The sequence below is a fragment of the Mus caroli genome, chromosome 10 (genome assembly GCF_900094665.2).
Source record: "Mus caroli chromosome 10, CAROLI_EIJ_v1.1, whole genome shotgun sequence".
Classification (NCBI taxonomy): Eukaryota; Metazoa; Chordata; class Mammalia; order Rodentia; family Muridae; genus Mus; species Mus caroli.
In genome coordinates this window covers 3,474,524-3,501,496 of record NC_034579.1, presented here as the reverse complement: position 1 = coordinate 3,501,496, position 26,973 = coordinate 3,474,524, and the positions used below count along the sequence as shown (strand labels likewise).

Below are 26,973 nucleotides of genomic sequence, written 5' to 3'. Positions count from 1 at the left end.
TTTCTGAGTTCGAGGCCAGCCTGGTCTACAAAGTGAGTTCCAGGACAGCCAGGGCTACACAGAGAAACCCTGTCTCGAAAAAAAAAAAAAAAAAAAAAAAACAACTTTCCTTTGGATATTTCCTACCACGCATATCTTTGTGGGTCTGGGATACATTCCATCACCCAGGGTGACATTTTCTAGTTCGATCCATTTGTTTGGCACAGTACATGAGGCTCTTGTTTTTCACATCTGAGTAGTATTTCAGTGTATAAAATGTATCACATTTTCTTTATCCGTTCTTCAATAGAGGGACATCTGGGCTGTTTCCAGTTTCTGACTGTCTTATGTGTGTGGGCATCAATTATGTAACTCAAGGAAGCTCCGATACTCAATTGATCACGCAGTAATCATTCATTTTCAGCAGAAATTCCTTATATGTGCATATCACTGGCCATGTCATTTCTCAGTGACATAATGGTGACTATCAAACACTTCTCAAAAAAAATCAAAGCAAAGTCTCCCATTCCATCCCATCCCTGGTGCTTGTGGAAGGTCTCACTGCTTCTTAAACAGAAAAAAACGGACAGTCAGTAACATTCAGTTTGCAAGGTCAGTCTAACATCACAATGAGTATTCTTTCCTGTTGCTTTTCTCGTGAAAGAGGGGCTATAAGCCTGGTGGTCAGGGATTGTGGGTGTCTTGGTCTACAACTCCTCCCCCTACACTTCATTCATGATGACGTAGAAAGTAAGAAGCAGAAATGAGCAACAAATATCTTCTACCCAAAAGCTTCTGCTGGCCAGGCATGTGAAATCACAGGTTTTTTCTGGCCACACCCTATTTTTTTAAGACTCTAAATTTTACATACTTGGCCACCTATAATCATCTCTTTGGTAGACTGGCCTGTCTGAGGTGGAAAAAGATCTCTTCTCAGCCAGAATTAGGATAACACTGGTAGGTCTTGTGTTCTCCTCAATACACACACTTCTGGACAAACTCAAGATACGTTTGCTAACTAAATAATGTACATTCTGTTTCCATTTCTCACAGCTTATTTTATTATACATCTAGCACTCTCTCTCTCCCTACTTCTGTGTGTGTGTGCGTGCGCTCGCACACATGTGTATGTTTAAGCTAGAGGATCACTTCAGATATCTTTCCTAAGTTTCTGTCTACTCTGATTTTGTTTGTTTGTTTGTTTGTTTGTTTCTTACATTGCTGGCTAGTGCTCCATTTTATGGGCTCCACACCACATCCCCTTTATCCATTCACCTCTTGATAATCAATTACTTAGTTCTTCTCTCTCTCTCTTTTTTTTTCCATGAACAATGCTATGAGTATGTACAACTCATGAGGTGATATGTTTTGATTTCTCTTTAATGCAAATATAGAGGTGTAATTGCAGGGTCCTGTTGTCACTGTGGCATCGTGAGGACCATCAACCTACTTTCTAAAATACTGGTTTGCTTTTCGTTCTCACTAATGCTAAATGAGATCTCCTATCTCTCTATATCTTTGGCCACACTTAACTACTATCTGTCTTCTTTATATTAGCAATTCTGATAAGCAGGAAGTGATATCCCTGTGTGGTTTTGATTTTCATTTCCCTAATGACAGAGATATCTGTACTTGAATTTATTAACAAAAGTTGACCTTTGATTATTGCACATTGCCTGGGGCCACAGGTCTATCTTTAGATACATTTTTATACATTTCTCCCCTATGTTGGTACATTTTCTCCCCTATTTTGATACCATTTGATTAAGAGATAAGAAGTTGCTCTGGGCCAGGAGTGGTGGTGAATTGTCTTTAATCCTAGCACTCAGGAAGTAGAGGTAAGCTGATCTCTGTGAGTTCTAGGGCAGCCTGGTCCTCATAGCCAGTTGTAGCTTGTACATAGTGAAACCTTGTCTCAAAAAGTTGGGCAGTGGTGGTGCACGCCTTTAATCCCAGCACTTGGGAGGCAGAGGTAGGTGAATTTCTGAGTTTTGAGGCCAGCCTAGTCTACAGAGTGAGTTCCAGGACAGCCAGGGCTACACAGAGAAACTCTGGCTTGAAAAACAACAACAACAACAACAACAGAAAAAACATGTTGCTCTGGTTGACACTTTAGGCCAGTTGTGAGAAACATTTTGTTCACTTTCTCAGCTAAGTTTTGAGGACACTTTGTAGCAACTGTCTGAGGTCAATGGGTAAGAGCTAATTTTTTTTTTAATTTATTTTTTTATTAGGTATTTTCCTCGTTTACATTTTCAATGCTATCCCAAAAGTCCCCCATACCCACTCCCCAATCCCCTACCCACCCACTCCCCCTTTTTGGCCCTGGGGTTCCCCTGTACTGGGGCATATAAAGTTTGCAAGTCCAATGGGCCTCTCTTTGCAGTGATGGCTGACTAGGCCATCTTTTGATACATATGCAGCTAGAGACAAGAGCTCCGGGGTACTGGTTAGTTCATATTGTTGTTCCACCTATAGGGTTGCAGTTCCCTTTAGCTCCTTGGGTAATTTCTCTAAAGAGCTAGTTTTTAAGCATTTCTAATTATAGAAAAGAGTATACTGTGATGTAACTGACGTTTCTGGGTTCTGGTATCACTGCATTATCCTATGTGTCTGCCTCAGAGCCTGTTTTGATCAGCTGGCCCCCCTTCATGATCACAGTGGGCATAGGGCTCTTTTTGGATCTTTTTCCCCCACCACAGAGTGGGGGGGGGGATGTAAACACTGTGGTGTATGTGGAGAGAGAAAACACATTGTACACACTTCCCAAGATAGTTTTCAGGAAACAAAGGAACTATGAATTGAAATTCTCCACATGGAATAAAAGACATGCAAAGAGTCAACACCTCCTTCAGCATCCAATGCTGCTACTGGCATTTAAGGTCCCCATGGTTACCTGTGATGGAAAGCCATACCCAATGTAGCCTTAAAGGGGACACATTGGCCCCTTAGAGTGAGAGAGCTCTAAGAGGAGAACCAGCTTCTTTCTTGTTTTTAGGATGACTCCTGGAAAACTTTTAGCCCACACACCACCATATTTAGTTTTTCGTTTTCTTTTTAAGTTGAAAACATCTTTGACAGTTCCTAACAAATGCTCTAGAATGAAGTCTTCCTGGCTCCCCCTGGCCTGCTTATTCGAGAATAGCCTGTGGAGGTTCATTGCTCTCTAGTCTCTGAAGGGCTGAGGCTGGATAGGTGTAGTTAAAAGGGGACAGATAGTATGGAGCAGGTTGAGAAATGCTAACTGTCTTTCTACAACCAGCCAGCAGGCAGAGCTTCTTCCTCAGAAGACACTTGGAAGGTACCTAGGGCATTTCATGAATTCATTCTTTTTAACTGCTAAGTAGTACTCCATTGTGTAAATGTACCACATTTTCTGTATCCATTCATGAAGAGGAATTTTGAACCCTGATGAATCATCTCCTAGTTTCCCAATGCCTAACTTTGAGGATGTTTGGAGTCCATGTTGAAATGATTTAAGACTGGGGCAGGGCGTTGGAATGAGATACATGTGTTATCTGTATGAGAAAATATGGATTTTAGGGGGCTAGGAGTTGACTACATTGTGTCCCACACAAAAAAATGGTAACATTGAAGTCCTACTGTGGCCCCAAAGTCTCCGAGCAGTAGGTCAGTGTGTGGCCTTACTAAGGTACAGTACAATTATACATCATCAAATGGTTCACAGCCTTCTGAGTAGCATCATGGTATGAGTGGTCAGACAACACAGCATCACTGCCCTATACTTCTGAAGACCAGAAGTCTGAGATGAAGGTGAGAACAGAAACCCTTTTGGACCACAGTGTCTGATGTTCACTCTTTGGTTGTAATCAGCTTTGCTGATACTGATTTTTCTTTTTTTAAACAGAAGAAATAAAATCATCTGAAGATGATGAGATGGAAAAACTGTACAAATCACTGGAGCAGGCTAGCCTATCTCCTCTTGGGGACCGGCGGCCTTCAACCAAGAAGGAGTTGAGAAAGTCTTTTGTGAAGCGATGCAAAAACCCATCGATAAACGAGAAGTTGCACAAGATCAGAACCCTGAACAGCACATTAAAGGTAAGGTGGGCTTAGCTTGTAAACCTTCGAGTCAGGAGGGGAGGCAGGCAAAGACTGGCTGGTTGTGCAGAGAGAGACTCGGGGCCATCTTAGAGTGCTTGTGGGGAAGAGAGAAAAGCAGAGAAAGTAACATCCTTACACCATGATGCCTGTGACCTTTTAAAGACACTCTGTCACCGACACAGCAGCATCTCTGCATAACAGACCTCAAATTTACATTCAGTGTGATTCAGAGTTTGAATTCCCAAGTCCCAGATGGCAAGGATGGTGTGTAATTTGCACTTGTAGTTTTGTGTCTACCACAATACTTGGCTCAAAATTAGATTGTTTGAGAATATCATCCATGCATATGATATATTTTGGTCAACCCCCCCCCCTCCCCTGCTCCTCTCCCACCACTTCTTCACCCCCCCCCAACTTCATCTGCTCTTTCTATCTCTTGCTTTAAAACCCACAGGCTCCACTTAGTGCTGCATGTGTGTGCATGGGGTAGGACCATCAGTTGCAGCATGGGTGGCCTCTCAGGGGTCATATCCTGGAAGAATGGACTCTTCCTTCCCTATCAGTTATCAGTTGCCTGTCTCTTTTCAGCAAAGTGGAACCTGATGAGCCCTTCCCAGATCCATACTGGGCTTTGAGCTGAGTGAGCTTGATCTTGCTAAGGTCTTATGCATAGAGTCCAGTCACTGTTAGCTTAAGTGTTCATGTGCAGAAAGTACTATTCCTCTGCATACATCCACCATCACCACTCTTAGGATTGTTTGCTGATGAGCAAAACAGAGCTTCCTTTGGCAAAAATAAGCAGTAATTGAAATCAGGATGTCACCTTTCTCATTTGAGGGCATAGAAGATCTCTCTGTCCCCTCTCTGTCTCTGTCTCTGTCTCTGTCTCTGCCTCTGCCTCTGCCTCTGCCTCTGTCTCTGTCTCTGTCTCTGTCTCTGTCTTTCTCTTTCTCTCTTTGAGACATGGTTTCTCTGTGTAGTCTTGGTCATCTTGGAACTCACTCTGTAGACCAGGCTGGCCTTGAACTCAGAGATTCACCTGGCTCTGCCTCCTGAGTGCTATGATTAAAGATATCCACTATTAGCACCTGGCCAGGAGAATATTTTCAAATTGTCAGCAGTAGGCACTATAGCCAAGAAGCAGTGGATGTTGTCACTTAAGAACAGGGACAGTGTGCAGGATGCCCTGGGGTGATTTTCAGAGACTTTTCCCCTAACAAAGGGTTCCTCACAACAAGAACAGTTTACTTTTACATTTAGGCTATAATACTAGCAAAGGAAGGACAGTGTACTCTATATGGTCAACTTAAATTCGCTGAAAACTCATAGGTTCTGAATTGATCCTACAATATAATTTTGAAGTGGGCATGTCCTTTCACAGTAGAAATTTAAGAGTCCTTTTACAGAAGAAATTTCAGCAATCATCAGGACAGTGCTAAGAGGCTTGAGTGGGGATTGGTCATCCCAGTCAGACATTTTCTTTTAGTCAAAAGAAAAACCAATCAAAGCAGGAAAAAAAAAAAAAAGGCTGGAAAGGATATAGAAAGGAATAGATCAGTTCAATAAAGGAACTCCAAATTCATAGAAATCCACTAATAGTGATGAGAAGACACTGCTAGCATTCATCTTGTGGTACATGTGGAGCTGATTAATGTGCAGGGCTATCGAGTATAATATGCCAGAGAATGTTGAGATTTCACTGTTTTGTGGTAAGAGTGACTTTGTCATTGGAGTTCTATTTTCTTGCATATTACCATGTACCAAGCCCCACCCTAGGTCACTGTGACCATGGAGTGGCATGCTTGGGGAATGGAGACAGGAAAACAGATGGTTAAAACATAGTACAAGAAGTACTGTGTGCACACTTTGGGAGCCTTCATAGCCCAGAGGATGGAAGTGACTGACTGTCTAGGGTCCTTATGTTTAGCTGACATCTAGCTGGTCCATGTGTAAGGGAGGGTGGGGGAAAGGCCCTTAGGGAGAGTACATCTAATGGGAGTGATCTGCTTTCGTTCAGGTTGGGAGCAGCAAGAGTAGAAGCCAATGGGGTTATGGGGAGCTCAGAACATTATAAGGAGGGAGACTGTGACCCCAGATTTTATAGACCAACAGACTGATGATTCTAGACCCTGACAATACTCTGTGTTGTCTGACAAAACAAAAACAGCAACAACAACAACAACAACCCAAAGGCAATGACCAGCCTCTCTGTTTCCCTGTGACTTCTTGCTCTTCATGGTTAGGCTGTGCAATGGATGATTCCAGTGACCTCTTTTCTCTCAGTAGGGTAGGCCTCTATCTCCAGTCAACTCAATGCCCTGAAGCTCAGGAGCTTCAAGTAAGAAGCATTTATTTCTTTAGCGTTTCTGTGGCTCTACAGTCTGGACATGGCTCGGGTGTGGGATACTTCTGTTTGGTCTTGTGTGAGTATGTGATCAAGGCATCCCACAGGCTGTTCCATTTCTCCACCGAGGAATGTTAGTTTCTAGGTTCCCAGGTTGGAGTTGGAAGGATTCGGTTTCTTACAGCTTATTGCATTGAGCACCTCGGCTGCCGTACCTCTGCTGAGTGGAGGTTCTCTTCAGGTTCTTCTCAGGTAGACTATGTAGGGCAGCTCACAGCTGAATGGCTGAATTTCGCCAGCCAGCAAAAAGCCAGTGCCAGTGAGTGAGCAAATCGAGGGAACCCATTGCCATAGGGAAACCACTTCTTCTGTGATGTTCTGTTGGACAGCAGGTGGCTATTAAGGCAACCAGCAATCCAGAAGAGGATTCCATAGACAGATGAATCTCAAGAGACAAGGGAGTGGTAGGTGTCTTCTCAAGGGTTTTTCCTTAAACACAGCTTAACTGCTTTGGTGAGAGCTCTCCTTCCTGTGGATCACTTGGCGTTAGGGAAGTATAGGCTGGAGAGGGAGTGAACTATAGCTTACGTTATGTTGCCCAGTGACCCTCAACAGCTAGTTGGCCACTGTCATGTGTAACCTGGCCATGTTGAAAAATAACAAGGGCTAGGTATATAAATAACTTCATGGTAGAGTGCTTATATAGCATGTACAAAACTTTGAGTTCACCCCGTGCCCCCAGCACTGCAGAACAAACTGGAAAAGGTAACCAACCATCCAACCAAACAACCAAACAACCAAACAAAACAAAAAAACAAAACAAAAAAACCACTACTCACTATAAAAAGAAACAAAGAATAAGCCATAATTTATTGAATAGATGAGCTATGCAGTATGTGTATATTTAGTCATGAGCAAAGCTATCATAATGATTTCTTAGCTATTGGGAAGGCACCCGAGTGGGCTTCTGAGATAGAGGGTCTTTTTTGACTTTGGAGTAGGTTAAGGAGTTGATTTTGAGGTAATTTCTCAACTCCAAACCTTTGTGCTTGTGCAGGTTTCTTTATATATGCTGCACTATGGTGAAATGTTTATCTAGAAATACTTGAAATCTAGAGTGTGGGCACGTAAAGGCATCAGCAAGTAAGGGGTCTCAGGTTTACACTTGTTGTAAGTCTAGAGTGTGGGCATGTAAAGGCACCAGTGAGTATAGGAATCTCAGGTTTACACTTGCTGTATTTGACATGACAATTAGCTGTTTAAATAGAGCTAATGGTAAATTTAAAAGAACAAGTATGCAATTTAAGAGATATATAAATTCAGGAACATGGAAGTACGAGATTACAGAAGCCACCAAAAGGATTAATACACACAGGACAGAGGCATGGGCAAACACTGACACTCCTGAACACTCCAGGGTTAAGATTTTGGGAATTGAGAAACTGGTAAAGTGCCAGTCAAGGGACGAGGAAAAATCAAGATTATGGTATATTATAGAAGCCAACCAGAGCACCATGTTCAAGGTAGAGTACTGGCCAGTAGTTTTAGGTATGTTTATGAATATGAAGATGAATAATTAACCACTAGGTAAGCTAACATGGAGGCTACTGATGAGCAGCACTGGAGCAGATTTGGTGGAGCCATGGAAATGAAAACCTGGCAGGACAGAAGGAAGACTATAAAAGAAAGGATACAAGGTCACTGGGGGTAAGGAGGAGAGTAGAGCCTAAGCCAGATTGGGGTCAGGGAGAAGTTTCAAGGTAGAAAAGAGAATAGCATGGGAGAGCCAGTGAGGACTAACAGGGAGCATGAGAGCCAGTGAGGACTAACAGGGAGCACAAGAGCCAGTGAGGACTAACAGTACATGAGAGTCAGTGAGGACTAACAGTGAGCACAAGAGCCAGTGAGGACTAACAGGGAGCAGGAGAGCCAGTGAGGACTAACAGGGAGCATGAGAGCCAGTGAGGAGTAACAGGGAGCACGGGAGTCAGTGAAGACTAACAGGGTGCATGAGAATCAGTGAAGATGCTGGTGGAGGTGGGAGACTGAGGAGTCATGGGAGAATGTCCAGAGCATCAGAGCATGTGAGAGGCTGTGGTGCCCAAGTGGAGAGGGTAGCCTATGCAGAGAGAGAGAGAGAGAGAGAGAGAGAGAGAGAGAGAGAGAGAGAGAGAGAGAGAGAGAGAGAGAGCGCCCAGCACAGACCCTTCCTTCGTCTGTATGAACAGGAAGGCAGGCACTTTGTGTTCTTGCTGACGTGGGTAGGAGAGAGAGGCTTGGGAGCCTGATCCTGGTTGCTTTCTTTTTCCAAAAATACAGTACAAAGTTATTGGCTATGAATAATGGGAGGGAGGTTTGCAATTAAATGAGAAGGGCTTTCTTCTTTTTAAATTTATGGGTGTATGTGTATGTATTTGTGTGTGCGTGTATGTGTTTATATGTATGTATGTGTGTGTATGTATGTGTGTATGTGCTTATGTGTATATGTGTGTATATGTACGTGTGCATATGTGTATATGTATGTGTGTATATGTGTGTAACATGTTTGTGTGTCTAGGCATGGGCAAGTGTGTCCAACAGTGCCTATGTAGAGTCAGAGAACAGTCTTGTGTGCCGATCTTCACCTTCCATTCTGTTTGAGACAGGTCTCTATTTATTTTTTGTCTTTTCCAGGATAGCTGGCCTGCTAGCTGCCAGGTGCTCTCTCCTCTGCTTCCCATCCCACTGTAGGAACACCACAGTTACATGCTATCATGCCTGGCTCCTATATGAGTTCTAGGGTGCAAACTCAGGTCTTTATGCTTGAGTGGCTGGTACCTCTTTATGCATTGAACCTTCAACTAGCCTGAGTAAATTTTAAATTGCCATTTGGTGAGCTAGAGAGAGTGATTACTGGGTGGCTCTTGGTGAGCATCCTCTCTCCCCTTCTCTCCTTGGAAATGAGGAGGACAGCTTTATTGTTACTAAAATCTCATGGATTCTATACTAGGTGATATTCTTCACAGTGGTATGATGTGATTCAGCACAGCAGTCACCATGGCTGTCTCCTTTCTGCTTCTGTTTCCTGGCTTCCCCTTCCTTATAAAACCCTCCCCAGTTCTTAGCAATTGCTCTTTTACTTTCATATTGATTTCTTAAAGTATTTCTTTACATATGAAGGAACCCATTGGATACCTGTGCTTCTTTATTTGCTTTGTTTGCATTTAACTGAATGCTTTCTTGTTCTATACCTCAGATGACAGGATTCCATTCTTCTTTGTGGCTGCATATATTCAAGTTTTAGCAGGCCAGTGGTCCTATCAGACAAACATGTCTGTCCTCATGGGACTTTCAGTTCAGAAGGGGAAGACAGAAGTGTGACCTCCTGACCTTTCAGGATGAGAGTGCTGACTGGCAGTCAGCCCAACCTTGAGATGGCAGCAATCAGCATGACTGTGGCATTGGGCTGGGCATATGCTTTTCTGGGGTGGCAGAGATGGGTCCAATGGTGTAAAGGTGCTCACTGTCTATGTGGCATGAGGCACGAGTCTAAGGATCGAGGAGAGGCATTTTCTGTCATCTTCAGGAGGCTTGGTTAATTAATGAATTGTGTATGTGGTGCATGCATGTGTATATGTGCCTCACTCAGGCGTACACATGTGGAGGCCAGAGGAAGAAGTGGGATGTCTTCCTTTATCACTTTTCACCTTTTTGCCCTGAGACTGAGCTAGTCACTGAGTCAGAAAGGGCCTTTCTGTGAGGTTGACTGTACAAGGAGTTTTCCAGTTCCACCTATCTCCAACCTCACTGCAATGCCGAGGTTACAGGCACAGGCAACCATCCTGGCCTTTTTATGTAGGTGCTGGTGATTTGAGCTCAGACTGTCTTAGGGTTACTATCACTGTGATGAAACACCATGACCAAAAACAACTTGCGAATGAAAGGGTTTATTTGGCTCCCACTTCCACATCATTGTCATCACTGAAGGAAGTCAGGACAGGAACCTGGAGGCTAAAGCTGGTGCAGAGGCCACAGAGGGGTGCTGCTTACTGGCTTGCTCTTTATGCTTGCTTTGCCTTTCTCTCTCTCTCTCTCTCTCTCTCTCTCTCTCTCTCTCTCTCTCTCTCTTTCTTAAAATATTTATTTATTATTATATCTAAGTATACCTGTAGCTGTCTTCAGACAAACCAGAAGAAGGCACCAGATTTCATTACAGATAGTTGTGAGCCACCATGTGGTTGCTGGGATTTGAACTCAGGATCTTCAGAAGAGCAGTCGGTGCTCTTAAACACTGAGCCATCACTCCAGCCTAGCCTGCTTTCTTATAGAACTCAGGACCACAAGCCCAGACATGGCTCCAGCCATGAACTGGGCCCTCCTATCTCAGTCACTAAAATAAGAAAATGCCCTACAGGTTTGTGTAAATCTGATCTTATGGGAGCATTTTATCAATTGAGGGTCCCTCTCTGATCACTCTAGTTTGTGTCAAATTGAAATAAAACTAGCTAGCACATAGATCTTCAACATTGCACACCATGGTGTCATTACCCACAGAGCCAACTCTCCAGCCCCTTTTAGGCTTTGGGACAGATAACTAAATAGACCACAGTGAATTTTAGGCTCTGTCCCAGATAGGCATAGGAGCATGAAGCTAAAGGTGTTTGGTTGAAGTTGCAGGCTCCCAGTTTTCTACTGAATTTGATAAGCTAAGGAGTTGTAGAGGAAGATGCTCCAGGTAGCTCAGCATTTTGGAGGTGTAAACCAGCATTGTGTGGGTGAGAAAAAATGGGTCAGTACTAATTCTTCTTTCTTTTTTTTTCTTTATTCTTCAATCCATTTTACAGTCCAGTCTTCATCCCCTTCCAGTCTGCCCACTCCCTTCCGCCACCCCTGACTGCTCCCCATCTCTAAGAGGATGTCCACACCCCCACCTCACCAGACCTCCCCACTCCCTGGGGCCTCAATTCTTTCCAGGGTTAGGTGCATCTTCTCTCCCTGAGGCCAGAGCAGCAATCTTCTGTTGCATATGTGCCAGGGGGCCTCATTAGCTGGATGGTGGCCCAGTGTCTGCGAGATCTCATGGGTCCAGTCAGTTGAGACTGCCAGTCTTCCCATGGGGCCAGCCTTCTATACAGGGAGGTAGCATGGTGGTGGAGGGCCAGCAAATGGAGCTGGGGTTCTTGAGAGCATGGTGAATGATGAGAGAAGTCATGAAGAAGACTCAGCATATAGGAGGATCCCAGCATTTCTGTATGGAGTGTGGATTTAAAGTAGAGGATGAGGGGCGAGGGCCTCCTGGTAGGCTGCATCAGGGCAGTGTTATATATTGTGCTGCATGTGCCCAAACAGCACCATGCCTCTAGAGATGGAGAAAAGACATTTGGGATAAAAATTATATCTATGTTCTTAGGTTACAGCCAAGCCTCTGCTTAGGCTTCTAAAAGCTATGGACAAGGGACCTGACTGGGACATTGCAAGGCCCCTGTTAACAAGGTTTCTCACCTGGGAAGTGAATTAACATCAAAGCAGGCATTGGCAATATTGGGGCTATTGGTGCCATGCCCACCCTGTTCCTCTTCACTGGCTCCTGCCCAGGAACCAGAGTGTGGCTCCAGCCTCCTGCTGAGACCCTCCTCTTCTCAGAGAGCTATTACAAAGAGACTCCCACTTCTCCCCTCATGGGCTCTGCTTCTCTTCAGAGAACCCTGCAAACTATCTCTCTGGTCCTGCCATCAGTTGCCCCTCTGTCCATGGTGTTAATAAGCTCCTTAGTCCCCAGTAATTCATCTCAGTGTCATCTTGAAACACCCAGTCCCTTCACAAACCTAACAGTTGTCAGGGCAGAGTGACCTACTTTTTGTGGGTGCTGATTATATTTTTACTCTATTCTTTTACTTTAAGTTTGAGTGACTGACTGTCCACAAGGCGTCGATAAGTTATTTTGTACTGGCAGGCATGCTGTTCTGGTGGCAGTTAGGTGTCTCATCTTTGAATAATAAATCATACTATTCATATATAAATCTGTGTTAATAGAATATGGCTTCCTAAAATAATTTAAAAATCTACAAAAGTTAAAAAGATAAATTTTTGTTACCCTATGCCTCAGATAAAGTGTTATGTTCGAATTTTACTTCGAGGTTTGGATGGTCAATGAGTATCATCTGTGTACCATATTAACTGAGCCTCAGGAGATAGCCAGCACCCAGTGATAGACCAAGATGGTCTGTGCTCTGTGCTCTGTGCTGTGAGGCAATAAATAAATAAATAAATAAATAAATAAATAAATAAATAAAAGAATAAATAAATAAAAGAATGAAGGGGAGCAGCATAGAAGACAGACTGTCTGGAAACTTGGGGGTGAACATATACAGCGTCTTATGGCTCCCACAGGCTGACCTCAGGCGTGTTTATTAATGCACTAAAGCACATTGGTAGTGTTGCAGCCCATGGGTCCCTATGCCTGTGAAAGGGCTGAGGAAGTTGACTCATAGAAGTTCAGGTCCTCACATAATCATGGATGTCCATTTCCTTCCTGTTTTCTTCCCGGCCAGTGCAAAGAACATGATTTGGCGATGATCAACCAGCTGCTGGATGATCCAAAGCTGACAGCCAGGAAGTACAGAGAGTGGAAGGTCATGAACACCCTGCTGATCCAGGACATCTATCAGCAGCAGGTACCTCAGGACCCTGAAGTCACCCCTCAGGAAGTCATGAATCCCACGTCTTCTGATTGTGTGGAAAATTCTCTTTGAGCAGATGCCCGGATCCCACCCCCATCCCTGTTACCCTACCATTCACAGGATGCTGCCAAGGGCATACATTCTGCTTACAAGGAAATCCCAAGCCCAGTTCCTGAGACATCATCCATCCCCTGCAAGGATGCAACTGAGGTTGAAGCCAGTTCTGATGCAGTGGGAGTCCTGGCTCCCAGATGTTGCCCTCCTCAATACTAGAATGAAGTGATGGAGTTCACCTGAGCAGGCACATCGTCTGTGCTCCTACTGGGAGCTGGCTGGAATAATAGGCTTTAGGTGGGATGTGAAATGGGTGAAACCCCTCTTTTTGTTTTCAAGAGAATTACAACCTGCCATAGACAAAAGGCTCAATTTTACCAGGAATAATAATTCATGTGATTTTGTTTTGCAAAAGAACCATGAAGAGAACTCCCTTTGGTGGGCAGCCAAGTTCTGCAAAACGTTGTGAGTGGAGGAATTTCTTCCTTATTAGCTACTGGAACTGGACGCATGTTGGCATTTGTGGAACACAAGGCTCTTCTTAATGTTGATATTTGCTGAGCACTTATTTGCAGAGTAGAGCATGGTGGGGGCGGAGGATGGAGAGCCCAAGGAGGAGGCATCATTCCTGTGCTACTCAGAGGTCAGCTTCATAAGTTCATGCCTTACGTAGGCAGGGGATGTGATTGATATGCCTCTTCTTCTCAATGTCTGGGAGATAAACTATCACATGACCTTTGGAGATGTCGCCCCCCCCAGCTTCTTTGAACAGTGTAGGATATTAATACCCACTGTAAGGAATATTATATTGAGTTCACCCCTGCCTGTGGTGCCTAGAGCCAGCATGAATTCGTGTCCAGTTTTCCTGGGATCCAAATTCTCAAGGTTATTTCTGAGTTGTTCTTAACTTGGAGAAGAACCCGGACCAGCAAAATGGGATCATTTTATTTTTGTATGTTTATGTGTCAAATGGTGTGAGATCTGAACAGTGATCTATGTTTCTTATTTAAATATATTTATAGAAATGCAAATTATAGTGTTCTAAAAGAAAGTGTACTATTATGTGTTGATATATAGACTATATATATATATATATGTATATAGTCTAGAAGCATATCATTTTTGCTTGATAAAAATAGGTATAGTAGTGACTTACTGGAATTGTATTGCACTATGATATATAAAGAATGCTCAGGAAATCTCGAGAGAAAACCGCGGGAGCATGTACTAATAATTACTAATTTTCTGAATGCTTTCTTTCCATTACAACCCCACCTTCAACTCCAGAGATCTTACGTTTCAATGCCTGCTACGCACCATTTTCTTCACTAGCTCCTTAGGTTAGCTCTTCTATTCATAAAGGTTAAGCTTGATGATACTTAGTTGCCATGAGTTGTAGACCCAAAGGAACACATCTCACAAACTATTGGGCCAAATAAAATATAAACAATATGATTCCTAATTAAATACTAATAAAAATTAAAGTTTGTCATTAAAGAGATCTCAAGGAAAAACAATTTATTAATCACAATGGCAGCTTCTAAATCATAACCTTAATTCACTGAGGACCCATGTGTGTCTCACGTGCCCTTTGAAAATTGTTGACGTATATATTCATATCATAACATCCCAGGTGGCTCAACAAACTCAAATAGAAGTAGCCACCTGATCTATATCTATAAGGTGACTAGAAAGAATTGTTTACTATTTCCCTGTACTTCACCAAGACTTATTTTGTACACTGAAATGAAAACCAGTCCTTGCCTTAGGAGGGAAAAGTAAAGAAGCAGCAAAAAGAGGAGCAAAGAGAAGCAGAGAGGAGCAGAGAGAAGCAGAGAGGAGCAGAGAGGAGCAGAGAGGAGCAGAGAGGAGCAGAGAGACTCACCAAGTGGAGAGACGAAGCCTGGGGATGAGCTGAGAGGACCATGCAGTTGGAGATGCTAATGCCTATCAGAGCTGATCCCTTTTCCTCCTGTGGCGAGTAGCTGTTCAGAGGGCAATGTTTTGGGGTTCACAGTGAAAGGAAGCATTGGGGAGAGGCGGATTAGCATTGGAACAACCTTAGCCTGCGAGAAAATATCCACTCATGTCTTTCATTAGCAACACCACTTTACAGACTTCCATCCTCCCCCAAGTGGAAGCCCCAAGCACTTTTTATGAGGGCTGATTGCTATATTTAAATGTTTTATGTTGGCTTTCCACGCATACGTATTTAACTGACCTTTGAATGTAAACTCCTTTAATAACATTCAGATCTAAAGGCAAAGTTGGTTCGTGAGATTGCTTGAGCAAGTCATAGGGTTAATTTTCCAGGCAACTTCAAGAAAGTCAGAGCAGACATTTCTGCTTTGGTGGAACCAGCCTGCTGAATGTTCCCAAGGCAGTCTCAGCCGTGTCCTGACCTCCTGGGCACAAACCAACCACGCTCTGTTCCCCGATTCTGTAAATTAATACTTCTTCACTCTGCGCTAGGTTTAGTCACAGAGTAGGGATGCTTCTGTGGGTACCCAGCCTCAGTTGTGATCATAAGAGGAGGGTGAGGGCAGACGGGAGTGAGCAGGAGAGGGAGTGACACTTCTGGAGACCCTCAGTAAAGAGAAACCATGAGGAGCTTTCCCGTGGCCTCAAAGTCTCTTCTCTGGTTCAAGAGATTTGGGCACTGTAGATCTCTCCTAGTCAATGGCTGGGAAATGGACTATAGATGGTGTGAGCCCAGGGGAGACCCTTGACTGTGCCTCTGGAATGTACCAGAGCACCCATCTCAGGACACCAGTGGTGGATCTCTGAGCACGAATCTTTCCGAACCCATGGCACTGGTTAAGGATGAGGCTTCTCTGGGGACTTTTGGGGAGGTGGGGCTGGGAGGAGGACTCTTTCTTTCCTAATCTGATGACCCAGATGAGAGCCTGGCAGAGGACCCTCACTAGTTGAGAAGATGCTAACACACGTAGGTCGCACATTTTTCTGTTGTTTGCAAGATGTCTGTCATTTATAAGAGTTCTTAGTTTTCCCTATCACTTTAATCTGAGGTTAAATTCTGAGTCCCAGAAAGATGCTGGAGCAAACAGTTGCAGGATCCCAACAGGCCAAGAAAGAGGTCAGGTTTGGAGTCATATTTTCAGTGTGAACCCATGCCTTATATTTGCATAGCTCTTTGAAGTTTGCTAACTGTATGTTCCAACCCCCCTTCCCTGCACCCTACCACCCTATAGGCTAATCGACATGATTGTGAACTATGGGTGTAATGAAATGCCTGGCTCAAAACCCCAAGTGGTACAGCCAGAATCTGAGTTTGAATTTCAGGTCTGTCAGCCCTCTCTACAGAGGAGGAATGCTTGTCTCTGCTTAGCCTGCTGGGGGAACAAACGGTCTGAGTTAGCTCCTGTGTCTATTACTCTGGATTCTGCACACCTGGCTGCTGCAGCTTCTGCTGAATCCCCAGAGGCACTGCTGTGTGCAGTCTCTCCCCAAAGGTCCTGCTGCCTTGCCACTGGGTTTTCTGAGAACTGGAGCTTGACCTGATTGTTGTTTCTTTTAGTCCGTTCTATAAAACACACTATGTTAGCACTGTGAGGACTTTAAAGCTAAGGGATACAAGTCTTTAAAGAGCTGGAAAATGCTTATTTTTCTAATTTTTCCTTTTGAGATGCGAACTGTCCTGTCAGGTATCAGAGACTTAGGGATTAGAAATGAGTCACGGGATTGTGATGAGGCTCATTCCTTCAGGGAGGGTTCAGACCACATAGTCACGGAGAGGGAACAAAGAAAAAGAAAAAATAGTTTTCAGTCTTTTGAGGAGAGGTACTCTACCGATGTAAGCCATATTTAACTTTACGGACACAGGCTTCCTTGTAAAGGAGAAAGACGATATTTTGAAGCAGCGATGCAGATGATCTAGGAATAAAGAGTGGCTGTTCAAAGGTCACGTCACACTGAAGCGGTGCTCAGCCCGAATGCAGTCTTAGAATGCAGTTCTGCTTCCCACTAACAGAACAGGGCACACAAAGAAGATTTCCAATCTCTCTTCCATCCAACACTTCTGTATACTTACCCACAAAAGAAATTCAATCCAAGATGTTGGAGGTTACTGCCAGCTTAAGGTTTTGTCATCCATAATAGTAAAAGCCCCTCAAATTAGATTTTCTAATCTCTGTGAAATGGATGGGTTAAAGGAATGTTCCATTCACAGAAACCCAACCTTCTCAGCCATACCGTGTCATATGGAGCACACGAAAACAGACCCTGCATTTAAAAAGAAACTTCTCCATTTCCTTCGTTGTAAAGAAACTTAGTTGCTCTGTATTGATGTCTCTTTAGCTTTAGTCCAAAGGGAAGCATGCCCCATGGAGACATTTAACATCCTGTAATAAAAACCGTGGTTGAAGTCACCACATGTTCTGCTGTTGCATGATGGGGATGGGGCTCAACAATGTATGGTATGGGGCAAGATGTTACTGTGCGGTTGATACCTTATCTGTTGTTGTGCTTTTGGTTATTGTCATCTCTCTGTTTTGAGGAAACTAAAAACCGAGGCATGCCTCATTTCTCCTGTTCCCTGTTCCCCAGGATGACTTGTAAGATAAAGATTAAATGCAAACTGTCTAGTAAAATGGTATGAAAAAAAAAAAGCTGAAATACACTACTTGTGTTCATTTTCTGCCTTCCATTATTTCTTCCTCCTTGAAGACTAAAATAAACAACCCTCAAACCAGCCAAACAAACCACCACCCACAAAACAATATGAAAACACGAACCTGTAGCTGAGTTTTTGATCTTCAACAAGGATTATTTCGCCCTCTGGTGGTCAAAATGAAGTTAACAGATTTCAGAATTGTGATTTTTTAAAAGAAAAGATAATTTTATACTGGGACTTATTTCTACACTAACCTTTGTGGTCTTTGTCAATGTCTCTCATTTTACAGACTTACTGTAAAATAACATGATTATTTAAAAATGTGTCAAAGGTCTACAAAACTTGTCTATTTCATTAACATTGTTGGTTACCTACATTGTTTAGAAAATTGCTTTTTTTTTTTTTGAAATGCAGATTAAGAGTTAGAACCAAGCTGGACAGTGGTGGCACACGCCTTTATTCCCAGCACTTGGGAGACAGAGGCAGGCGGATTTCTGAGAGGCCAGCCTGGTCTACAGAGTAAGTTCCAGGACAGCCAGGGTTACATAGAGAAACCCTGTCTCAAAAACCAAACCAAAACAAAACAAAACAAAAAAAGAAAAAGAGTTGGAACCTGCCACAGATTGGCCCCAGTCAGTCTTTCTCAATCCATGGGAAATTAGGGTTCCAAATAGGTGGGCATGGAGTTGGTGACAAAAAAGGTGATAAATGGACACAGACACAAGGGAGTGCTGTATCTGGATGTATTTTCTCAAAGTGAGCACCAGTCTTATAATACAGACGAATGTTAAAGAATATAAAGAATATGCATTGGTTAGTAACAATGTGGATGATAGTATCCTAGAATAGTGGCAGAGGCCAGGCCACACTTAACAATCTAAGCAAGAGTCAGAATTAGTGTAATGGCAACTAGATTGGAAACAGTGGCCAGGGTCAAGGCTATCACCAACTGTAGTCTTGATCAAGAAATTGCCAGTATAATAAGGTATGCCGAGATAAGAAACTCTAGTCATCAGGCTGGTGATATAAAGAATAAGATTAGATACATGACTTCAGAGAATGAGAGCTAAGTATTTGGGTTCGGGGGGGGGGGGGGGGGGTCAAGTCAGGATCTATCACTCAAAAGCAAAGGGACAGTGACCGTGCCTTGATTTTCTGCCTGCAAGAAGCATGCATTGTGCTTGGTGAGGCCTGTACAAGCTTTCAAGGCAGCAGATCCATATGGAAGAGTTTTCTGACTTCCTTACATGATGTGAAAGTATTCTACTTTTGGACAAGAATGAGTTGTGTGGCAGGAACAAGCTGTGCATGTGTCACATCTTACACTAGGAGAGATGTACACAGTACAGAAGGCCACAGCATGGATTCTCTGGAAATCAATCTTAAAACGAGATCCATAGTACAGATACCAAAGGCTCTGAGTGAGGCCACAACATCAAGAAAGAGTTAAAATACTTCTGGCATGCCATTTAGCCCTGGCAGAGTGTGTAGGCAGGGACACAGGTAACTTTTTAGCCAGAACTAACTCTCAAGATGTAGGTACTACTAGACAGACATTTGAGGTAGCTCAGAAGCACTCCATTATAAAGTGGAAATTATACATTCAATATTGGTTTAAATACCTGTCTTAGGGTTTCTATTGCTGTGATGAACCACCATGACCATAAAAAGCAAGTTGGGGAAGAAAGAGTTTATTCTGCTTACAGTTCCATATCACTACTTATCATTGAAGGAAGTCAGGACAGGAACTCAAAGAGGGCAAGAACCTGGAGGCAAGAGCTGATGCAGAGATCATGGGAGGGGTGACTTGCTCCCCATGGCATGCATGTCCTGCTTTCTTAAAGAATTTGTGACACTAGCCCGGGGTGGCACCACCCACAATGGACTGAGCCCTTCACCATTGATTGCTAATTGAGAAAATGCCTTATAGCTGGATTTCATGGAGGCATCTCCTCACCTGAGGCTCCTTATCCCTGATGATTCTAGCTTGTGTCAACTTGACATCAATCCAGCCAGTATAGTACCTAAGGGGGCACAAGGAAACTGAACAGGTGACCCCAACATCTCTGTCAATTTCCACTCCAGCACACTCACCTCTAAGTCAGCCCACATGCATTTCATGGGGTCATTTCTCATTGTTTGGCAGAGGACAAAAATGCTAAAGCTTAATTTGTTAATGGTTGGTTCACTGTATGATGAACAAGTATTATCTTATAGCCTTACCTATGGGTGACTTTGTAAGTCAGTGGTAGAAGAAAAGCTCCCAGCCTGGGGAAGGCATGCCTTATGTACCACATCTGACCATCCATTCTGTGTGGAGAAAGCATGGCCCAAGGGACATGGAGTTCTACAGGGAGACACTTGAAGATGAAGCTGTGGCAGCATAGCTATATATAAAGACCTAATCCCTGTGTTTACATTTTACTATCCATAAGATGCTGTGCATTTCTGGGGAAGCACTGAGCACTCAAGGCCTCAGAAGGAGACGACTGCCTTGGGGATTGTACATTATGATCATGAACAGAGAGAAGCCTCGGCAGCAGAGGTAGAGGCTACCATGCATGTCCCCAAGAATGTACATGCTAGCTAAGGCTGCAAAATACTACAGCTGCCAAGCCTTGTCTGCATGTAACAAAAGAACAAAAGCACATGAGTTCCAACAAGATATATTATTTATCTTGGCAGTGTTTTAGCCTGGTTATGAAAGACCCACAACGTGAGGACTCCCCCATGTTCTGACTCAGGAGAGGCGACACCCAAAATCATCCACAAGAAATGGTCTTGCTGCAAACTGCAAGAGGATTTTTATTCAAGAGCGCTAGAGGACCGTGGTGCTCCGAGTAGCTGGATAAGGGGGTATTTAAAGGAAGAAACCACAACTCAAGGAAGTGGGGAGGGCGTTGTTGGAAGAAACCAAAGATACCAGTTAAGAGTCCCAAGGAAGTGCAAAGTCACAAGAGTCATAAGGAATGCCTGGTAATTGTTCCGGTTAACTCTCAAGACAGTTTCTAAGAGCCCCTAACAATAGCACATTTGCATTGCAGGTTCTGGCAATGGTCAGGGTGACTTTCTTTGAATGAACACTCTTTGAACCCAGGAAGCAGGTGGGTGGAGGAATGTTGCTATCTGTTTTATGATTAGCATACCTTGGAGCATTGAGTCACAAAGGCCACATTCCCAAGCCTGGGCCTAAAGGCCTAGAATTTTGTTTTTACGTTTTACTTTTTCAGTTATAAGTGACATGTAGAAACTCACCTGTGGATGAGTCCTTCCTTCTTACTGTGCCTAAGTCAGTACAACTGTTCAAAGGCTTACATAGTGACTGGTCCACATATGTCCATACAATATGCTTAAGGTAAGCACCCACGGGATGGTAAGGAAATGAAGCATACAGCATGTATCTGCCTATGGGAACCAGGCACGTTCCATACTGTAAGCTTAGTGTTTTAAAAAATCTAAAAAGGGTTATCAAACACTTTGACTGCTACATCCACTCCAGTAGTGACCTGCCTGGCAGGCCGAAAAAGTTCACGGAAACTTAGTCTCCTGGAACCGTGGCATCCTGTATAGCGAATGCTCCAATGTTTAGTTGGTAAATGGATCTGTGTGCTTTTCCTTAATATTGCTTTATTATAAGTGCCTCTAAGGATTGATTTTTGACATATAACTAAGTTAGATTCCTCACCAGTCCTAGGCCGTCCTTGAGCCGACATGAGCTTTGAATTCAGTAAGAATGTTGCCTATTCAGTGACATTCAGATTTGCCTCTAGTATTGTAAGAGAGATAGTGAAAGAAATCAGGCATTACTATCTACTACATAGAGTTAGAAATCTCAGGGCAAGTTACTCCCATATGCAAGAATTTACCATTATCTAGGAAGAAGGAAGGTTGTGGTCTAAGGAGGAACCAGAGTAGATACTTAGAGCTATAGATAGCTGAGTTACACCCATACACAGGAATTTACAATGGCCTAGGGGGAAGGTGGACTATACAATAGACTAGAATAGGAACTATGTCAAGGGCACAAAGCCCTTGTCCCTGACTTCTAAGATTAAGCTGACCTTAGGTGGGGCTGCTTTTGATCCCAGTTGTTAACATTGAATTTTATCCCAGTTGGCTGCTGTTAGCTTTTTGTACACATTCCTCTGTTTTGTGTAAATGTCACTTATAAGATGTATGCTCACTTTGAGAAAAATTACATTCAGATCCACACTCCCTTTTGTCTTGTCTGTTTGTCATCTCCTTCTCGCCAAATCCTTGCCCACCTGTGACCGGAACCCGAGTTTCGCCAGTGAGGACACAAGTGAGGCTCTTCTGTGGCGTTGGACCTTCTCTTCTAGCCCACTGTCCAAAGGTAGGGGAGAAGATGGTGAATAGAACAAGGGGATGTGGATCTGTTTAGAAGTAGTCCTTTGGGGGCAATTCTAATCTCCGTTGTCAGGATACTAGCAGTCCAGTTCAGTGGTACCAGGATACCAAACACGAATGCCTGGGCACCAGGAGAAGTTCTCTGCTGTGCCTCTCTCAGTAAAGTGAAGGTCAATAAAGATGAAGATGAGTGACCAACAAAGCCTTGATATGTCACATAGGCAAGCTATGTGACAACCCCAGCACTGACCATTGAGTCCTATTTCTACTCCCTCCAAATATTATGTGTCTTCCCACGGGTCTTGCCTCAGTAAAAAATCATGCTGAGTCTGCCTCAACAAAACAGCATGTGAGTCTGCATCACATGACACAACCAGAAACTTCCACTTCACCATACTATTGTGAGGTTGTTGGCCTGAAAGAACCTTGCAAAGCTGTCTGGAAGGTGTAATCAAAGGACCCTTTAGTGGACAATCTTTAACACTGATGGAGCTCCCTCCTTCAAACTTTAGATTTTATTTTTATTTTTAAGTTGGCTTTTGTCTGTTCTCTCTCTCTCTCTCTCTCTCTCTCTCTCTCTCTCTCTCTCTNTCTCTCTCTCTCTCTCTCTCTCTGTGTGTGCATATGTGTACAAATGGTGTAGGTGTACATGGGAATGTTGGTGCATGTCCACAAATGTATGTGATGAGAGTTCAGCCTTAAATATCTGTCTTCAGATTCTATACCTTTTATTGTTTGAAAATGTCTTTCATAGTCTTTCATAACTCACTGATTTTGCTAGGATTCCTGGCCAGTGAGTCCAAGGGCCTACCTGTTTCTGCCTTCCCAGCTCTGGGAGCAGAGTGTACACCATCACACCTAGCGGTTTCATTAATCTTGAGTGTTGGGAATTGGACTCAGGTCCTTATGTTTGCCCAGAAAGCACTTACCTGAACTGAACTGCCTCCTCGGTCCCCTAAATAGAACAACAACAACAGACAAGTGGCCACTATATGACATCCTGTTCATAAGAGGTTGGATTACATAATTTAGGCAACTGAAGGATGAACACAGGGATGATTAAGATTTATGATTTCTCTCCCTGAAATCTTATACTCAGTGAGTTTATAGATGCTTCTTTACAGTAAGAATCTTGACTAATCTAGATTAGTCTACACTGAAGTCTACCAGATAGGCATTTGGGTCCTTCTAAGTAGGCAAACAGGAGATGCCAAAAACATGGGTTGAATACAAGACATTGATGATAATGGTAGCAAGGAGAGAGGTTGGCTGCTTCCTCTCTGAAGAGTGGAGAAAGGACAGATTTGCTGGGGTATCTCATGGTGCTCCCAGGCCCTGTTATAACTTGTTCCATTAAAGAGAAGCATAGCTTCCAGGCTGATAGGTTTTTGATAACCAAGGGCTTAGCTGCCCTGGGATAAAGGTCTGAGATCTGAGAACAGAAGTGAGACCCAAAGGGAATCTAGCATGTGTGGAAGTAGAGAGGGATGATGTGTCTTTAAGATCAGCTAAACATCAAGGGTATACAGCTCATCACTCCTCACTTGCCTCTTGGAGTTATGCACAGGTTGTGATTAGAGACAAACAGCTTGCAACTATACAGCAAAATTTATATGAAAAGGTAAGACGGTGTGAAAAGCACACGAGGTTGCTCCTTTGGATGTCAGTGTCTTGTTTGGGTCTCCTTATTCAGCCAGATGGGTCAAATGCCCAGCAAACAGTACCTATGAACAGAACACACATTTCCCCCTTCTCTAGAGGCTAGCCTATGGTTGAGGGACAAGTGTCTCTCTGGAGTGGGCGCATAGTATCTCACCCTCAACAGTAAGTGACCAGAAATTGATTTCTGTAGGGTGTTTCTTTTGCTTTAGAATTGGAGGCTAAGGGCCCACAATAAATGCCAGGAATGTCCTTGGATTAATTCAAGGCTGTTTTCTATCTGCTTTGAATTATCAGTTACTTTCTTGCCCCTTTCATATCCAGCTTATCCTCTACCCCTTGGATACTTTCTTAAGTCATCATGTCAACAGAAGTCTCTGTGGTTGACTCTATTTTTATGACACCTGACCTAGGACAGTTAAGTGCCTCTGCATGGCTCTTCCATGCAGGGAATCCTCCTGTCCCATGTTTCATAAATGTGCCAAAGGAATCATAGCACAGTGAAGATGATGTTGTCATCTTCCTTGTTCCATATTTTTTCAGCCTTGAGAATGAAACCACAGGGCAGACTCTCGTTTTTTCACAGCCTGCCTATGAATGAGCCTAGAAGTCCATTTCAGAATCCCTGGCTAGCAATTACAAGCACACTATAAATATTTAGTTTAGATATTATGCACAAAATGCTTTGTTATGCACCAAGTAGCTTTCTTTGGAGCCAAAGACATTCAAGTTAAGCAAACACATTTCCAAAGAGTTGCTGCCTCACATAAATGCTGATTGTCACAGTTAACTGGACACGGGTGAGGGTTATCTGGGAAGAAGGACTCTTAACTGAGGGATTGCATCCATCTGTTTGACCCAATAGGTAACTCTGTGGAGTCATTTTCTTCATTAATGATTACTGTGGGAGGTCCTAGCCCAGGATGGGCAGTGCCACTCCTGTCGAGGTGGTTCTGGATGGCACAAGAAAGCAAGCTGAGCAGGCTACAGGAGCAGGCCAGGAAGCAGTGTTTGTTAGTGGTCTCTGTCTCAGTTCCTGCCTCCAGGTTCTTCCCTTGAGTTCCTGTCCTGACTTCCTTCAGTGATGGACTGGGATATGTAAATCCAATTAAGTCTTCCATCCATTAAGTTGGCTTTGGTCAGAGCTTATTACATCAATGGAGAAAGCAAACTAGGACACCTGAGAAGAGGGAATTTCATTTGAGGAATTTCCTCCATAAGCTTGGCTTGTGGGCATGTCTATGGCACATTTCCTTAACTGGTAACAGATGTAGGAGGACCCCCTTCCACTGTGGGCAGCGCCATCCCTTAGGCATATGGGCTTGACCAGCTTAAGGAAAGTAACTGAGCAAGGCAGAGGAAGTGAGCCAGTGCGCCTTGCTTCAGTTCCTGTCTTGGCTTCCCTCCATGATTGACAATAACCTGTAGGATGCAATCAATCAATCAATCAATCAAAGTACATCTCCTTTGCCACTAAGTTGCTTTCGGTCAATGTTTTATAATAGCAGCAGAGAAGCAAACTAGATCACCTCTCTTAACAGTGCCTTGGAATCAGTGATTTTTATCAAAGAAAGTACAATGCTTTGTATAAGGTGTGGCATGCTTAGACCTTATGAATCATGCATGGTTCTTGGGGTTTTTTTGTTTTGTTTTGTTTTGTTTTTTTCCGAGACAGGGTTTCTCTGTATAGCCCTGGCTGTCCTGGAACTCACTTTGTAGACCAGGCTGACCTTGAACTCAGAAATGCTCCAGCCTCTGCCTCCCTAGTGCTGGGATTAAAGGCGTGTGCCACCACGCCCTGTGGTTCTTGTTCTTATGCATGTGAATGTTTAACTACTCCAATGCCACTTGTCGACAATGTTCACCTTTCTTGTTATGTTGCCTTTGAGCCTTTGTCAAAAACAAGTCTGGCATGCTTGTGAGGTTATTTCTGGTTTTCTATTTTATTCACTTGATCTACAATTCTGTTACAACTCTCATGTTTGATGGTTGAAGCTATCTATATAAGTATTAAAATAGGCTGGTTGCTGCCTCTCACTTTCTTCTTCCTTTTCAAAATGTCTTAGCTATTTTACTCCCTTGCTTTTAAATGTAGTGTTTAGAATAATCTTTTCTATATCTATTTATACAGCAAACATAGCTGAGGGTTTGTTAGGAACTACAGTACAACCATTTTATGGAGAAATGACATCTTTAATATATTGGGTCTCTCGATCTTTAACCAAATATGTCTTTCAAGCTATTTAGAACTCTGCTTTTCATAATCAATGCTTTATATTTTTAGGATATATAGCCTATGTATTTTTGTTAGATTAATGCCTAAGTATACTTTTGAATTGTTAAAAATAGGGTTGTGTATTTAATTTTGTTATCAACACATCCATTGCCAATATCTAGAAATACAACTGTCTGTAGAATATTCTATCTTGAGTCAGTTGATATATTCAAAGGCTTATTAATGATAGGACATAAATATTTTTTAAAAGCTCTTAGAATTTCTATGTAATTTATAAACTGGAGTTTTATATTTTTCTTCTCTAAATTGTATGCCTTTTAAACTCATTCCCTTCTTTTGTCTTACACCACTGGCTATGACTTCCAACACTATGTTTAGTCAATGTGTTTGGAGTAGATCTCTCTTGCTCCCAATCTTAAGGGAAAACTATTCAGCTTTTCAACAGTGATTAAAATGGCTGGGGTGGGCGTTAAGTGGATAGTTCTTATCAAGTTGAATAATTTTCATCTTCTTATTTATTCTTATTCTTTTAAATGTTTTGGTCATGAATAGGTATGGAATCTGGAAAAATGAAATTTTACTAATAAGTGATATATTTATGACATATATTCTTTGGCTACTGATATGATAGATCTTTTAATTTGGCTTTGAATATCAAACCAGCTGTGGTCTTGGTGTAATGATTTTTTTTTATTTTTTATTACATATTTTCTTCAATTACATTTCCAATGCTATCCCAAAAGTCCCCCATACCCCCCCACACTTCCCTACCCACCCATTCCCATTTTTTTGGCCCTGGCATTCCCCTGTACTGGGGCATATAAAGTTTGCATGTCCAATGGGCCTCTCTTTCCAGTGATAGCCGACTAGGTCATCTTTTGATACATATGCAGCTAGAGTCAAGAGCTCTGGGGTACTAGTTAGTTCATAATGTTGTTCCATCTATAGGGTTGCAGATCCCTTTAGCTCCTTGGGT

At 43.0% G+C, this 26,973-nt stretch overlaps 2 protein-coding genes across 6 annotated transcripts in view; one reads left to right on the top strand and one right to left on the bottom strand.

Moving 5' to 3' along the window:
* Positions 1 to 17,729, top strand: part of Ipcef1 (interaction protein for cytohesin exchange factors 1) — a 158,885-nt gene extending 141,156 nt beyond the window's left edge. For all 5 annotated transcript variants that reach the window (XM_029482790.1, XM_021174271.2, XM_029482789.1 and 2 more), the window contains 2 exons: positions 3,848 to 4,041; positions 12,919 to 17,729. In XM_029482790.1, the coding sequence (XP_029338650.1) occupies positions 3,848 to 4,041; positions 12,919 to 13,119 (395 nt within the window). In that variant the 3' untranslated portion in view covers positions 13,120 to 17,729. The remainder of the gene's footprint in view (positions 1 to 3,847; positions 4,042 to 12,918) is intronic.
* Positions 1 to 26,973, bottom strand: part of Oprm1 (opioid receptor mu 1) — a 144,826-nt gene that overhangs the window by 2,996 nt on the left and 114,857 nt on the right. The gene's annotated exons all lie outside the window — the stretch shown is intronic.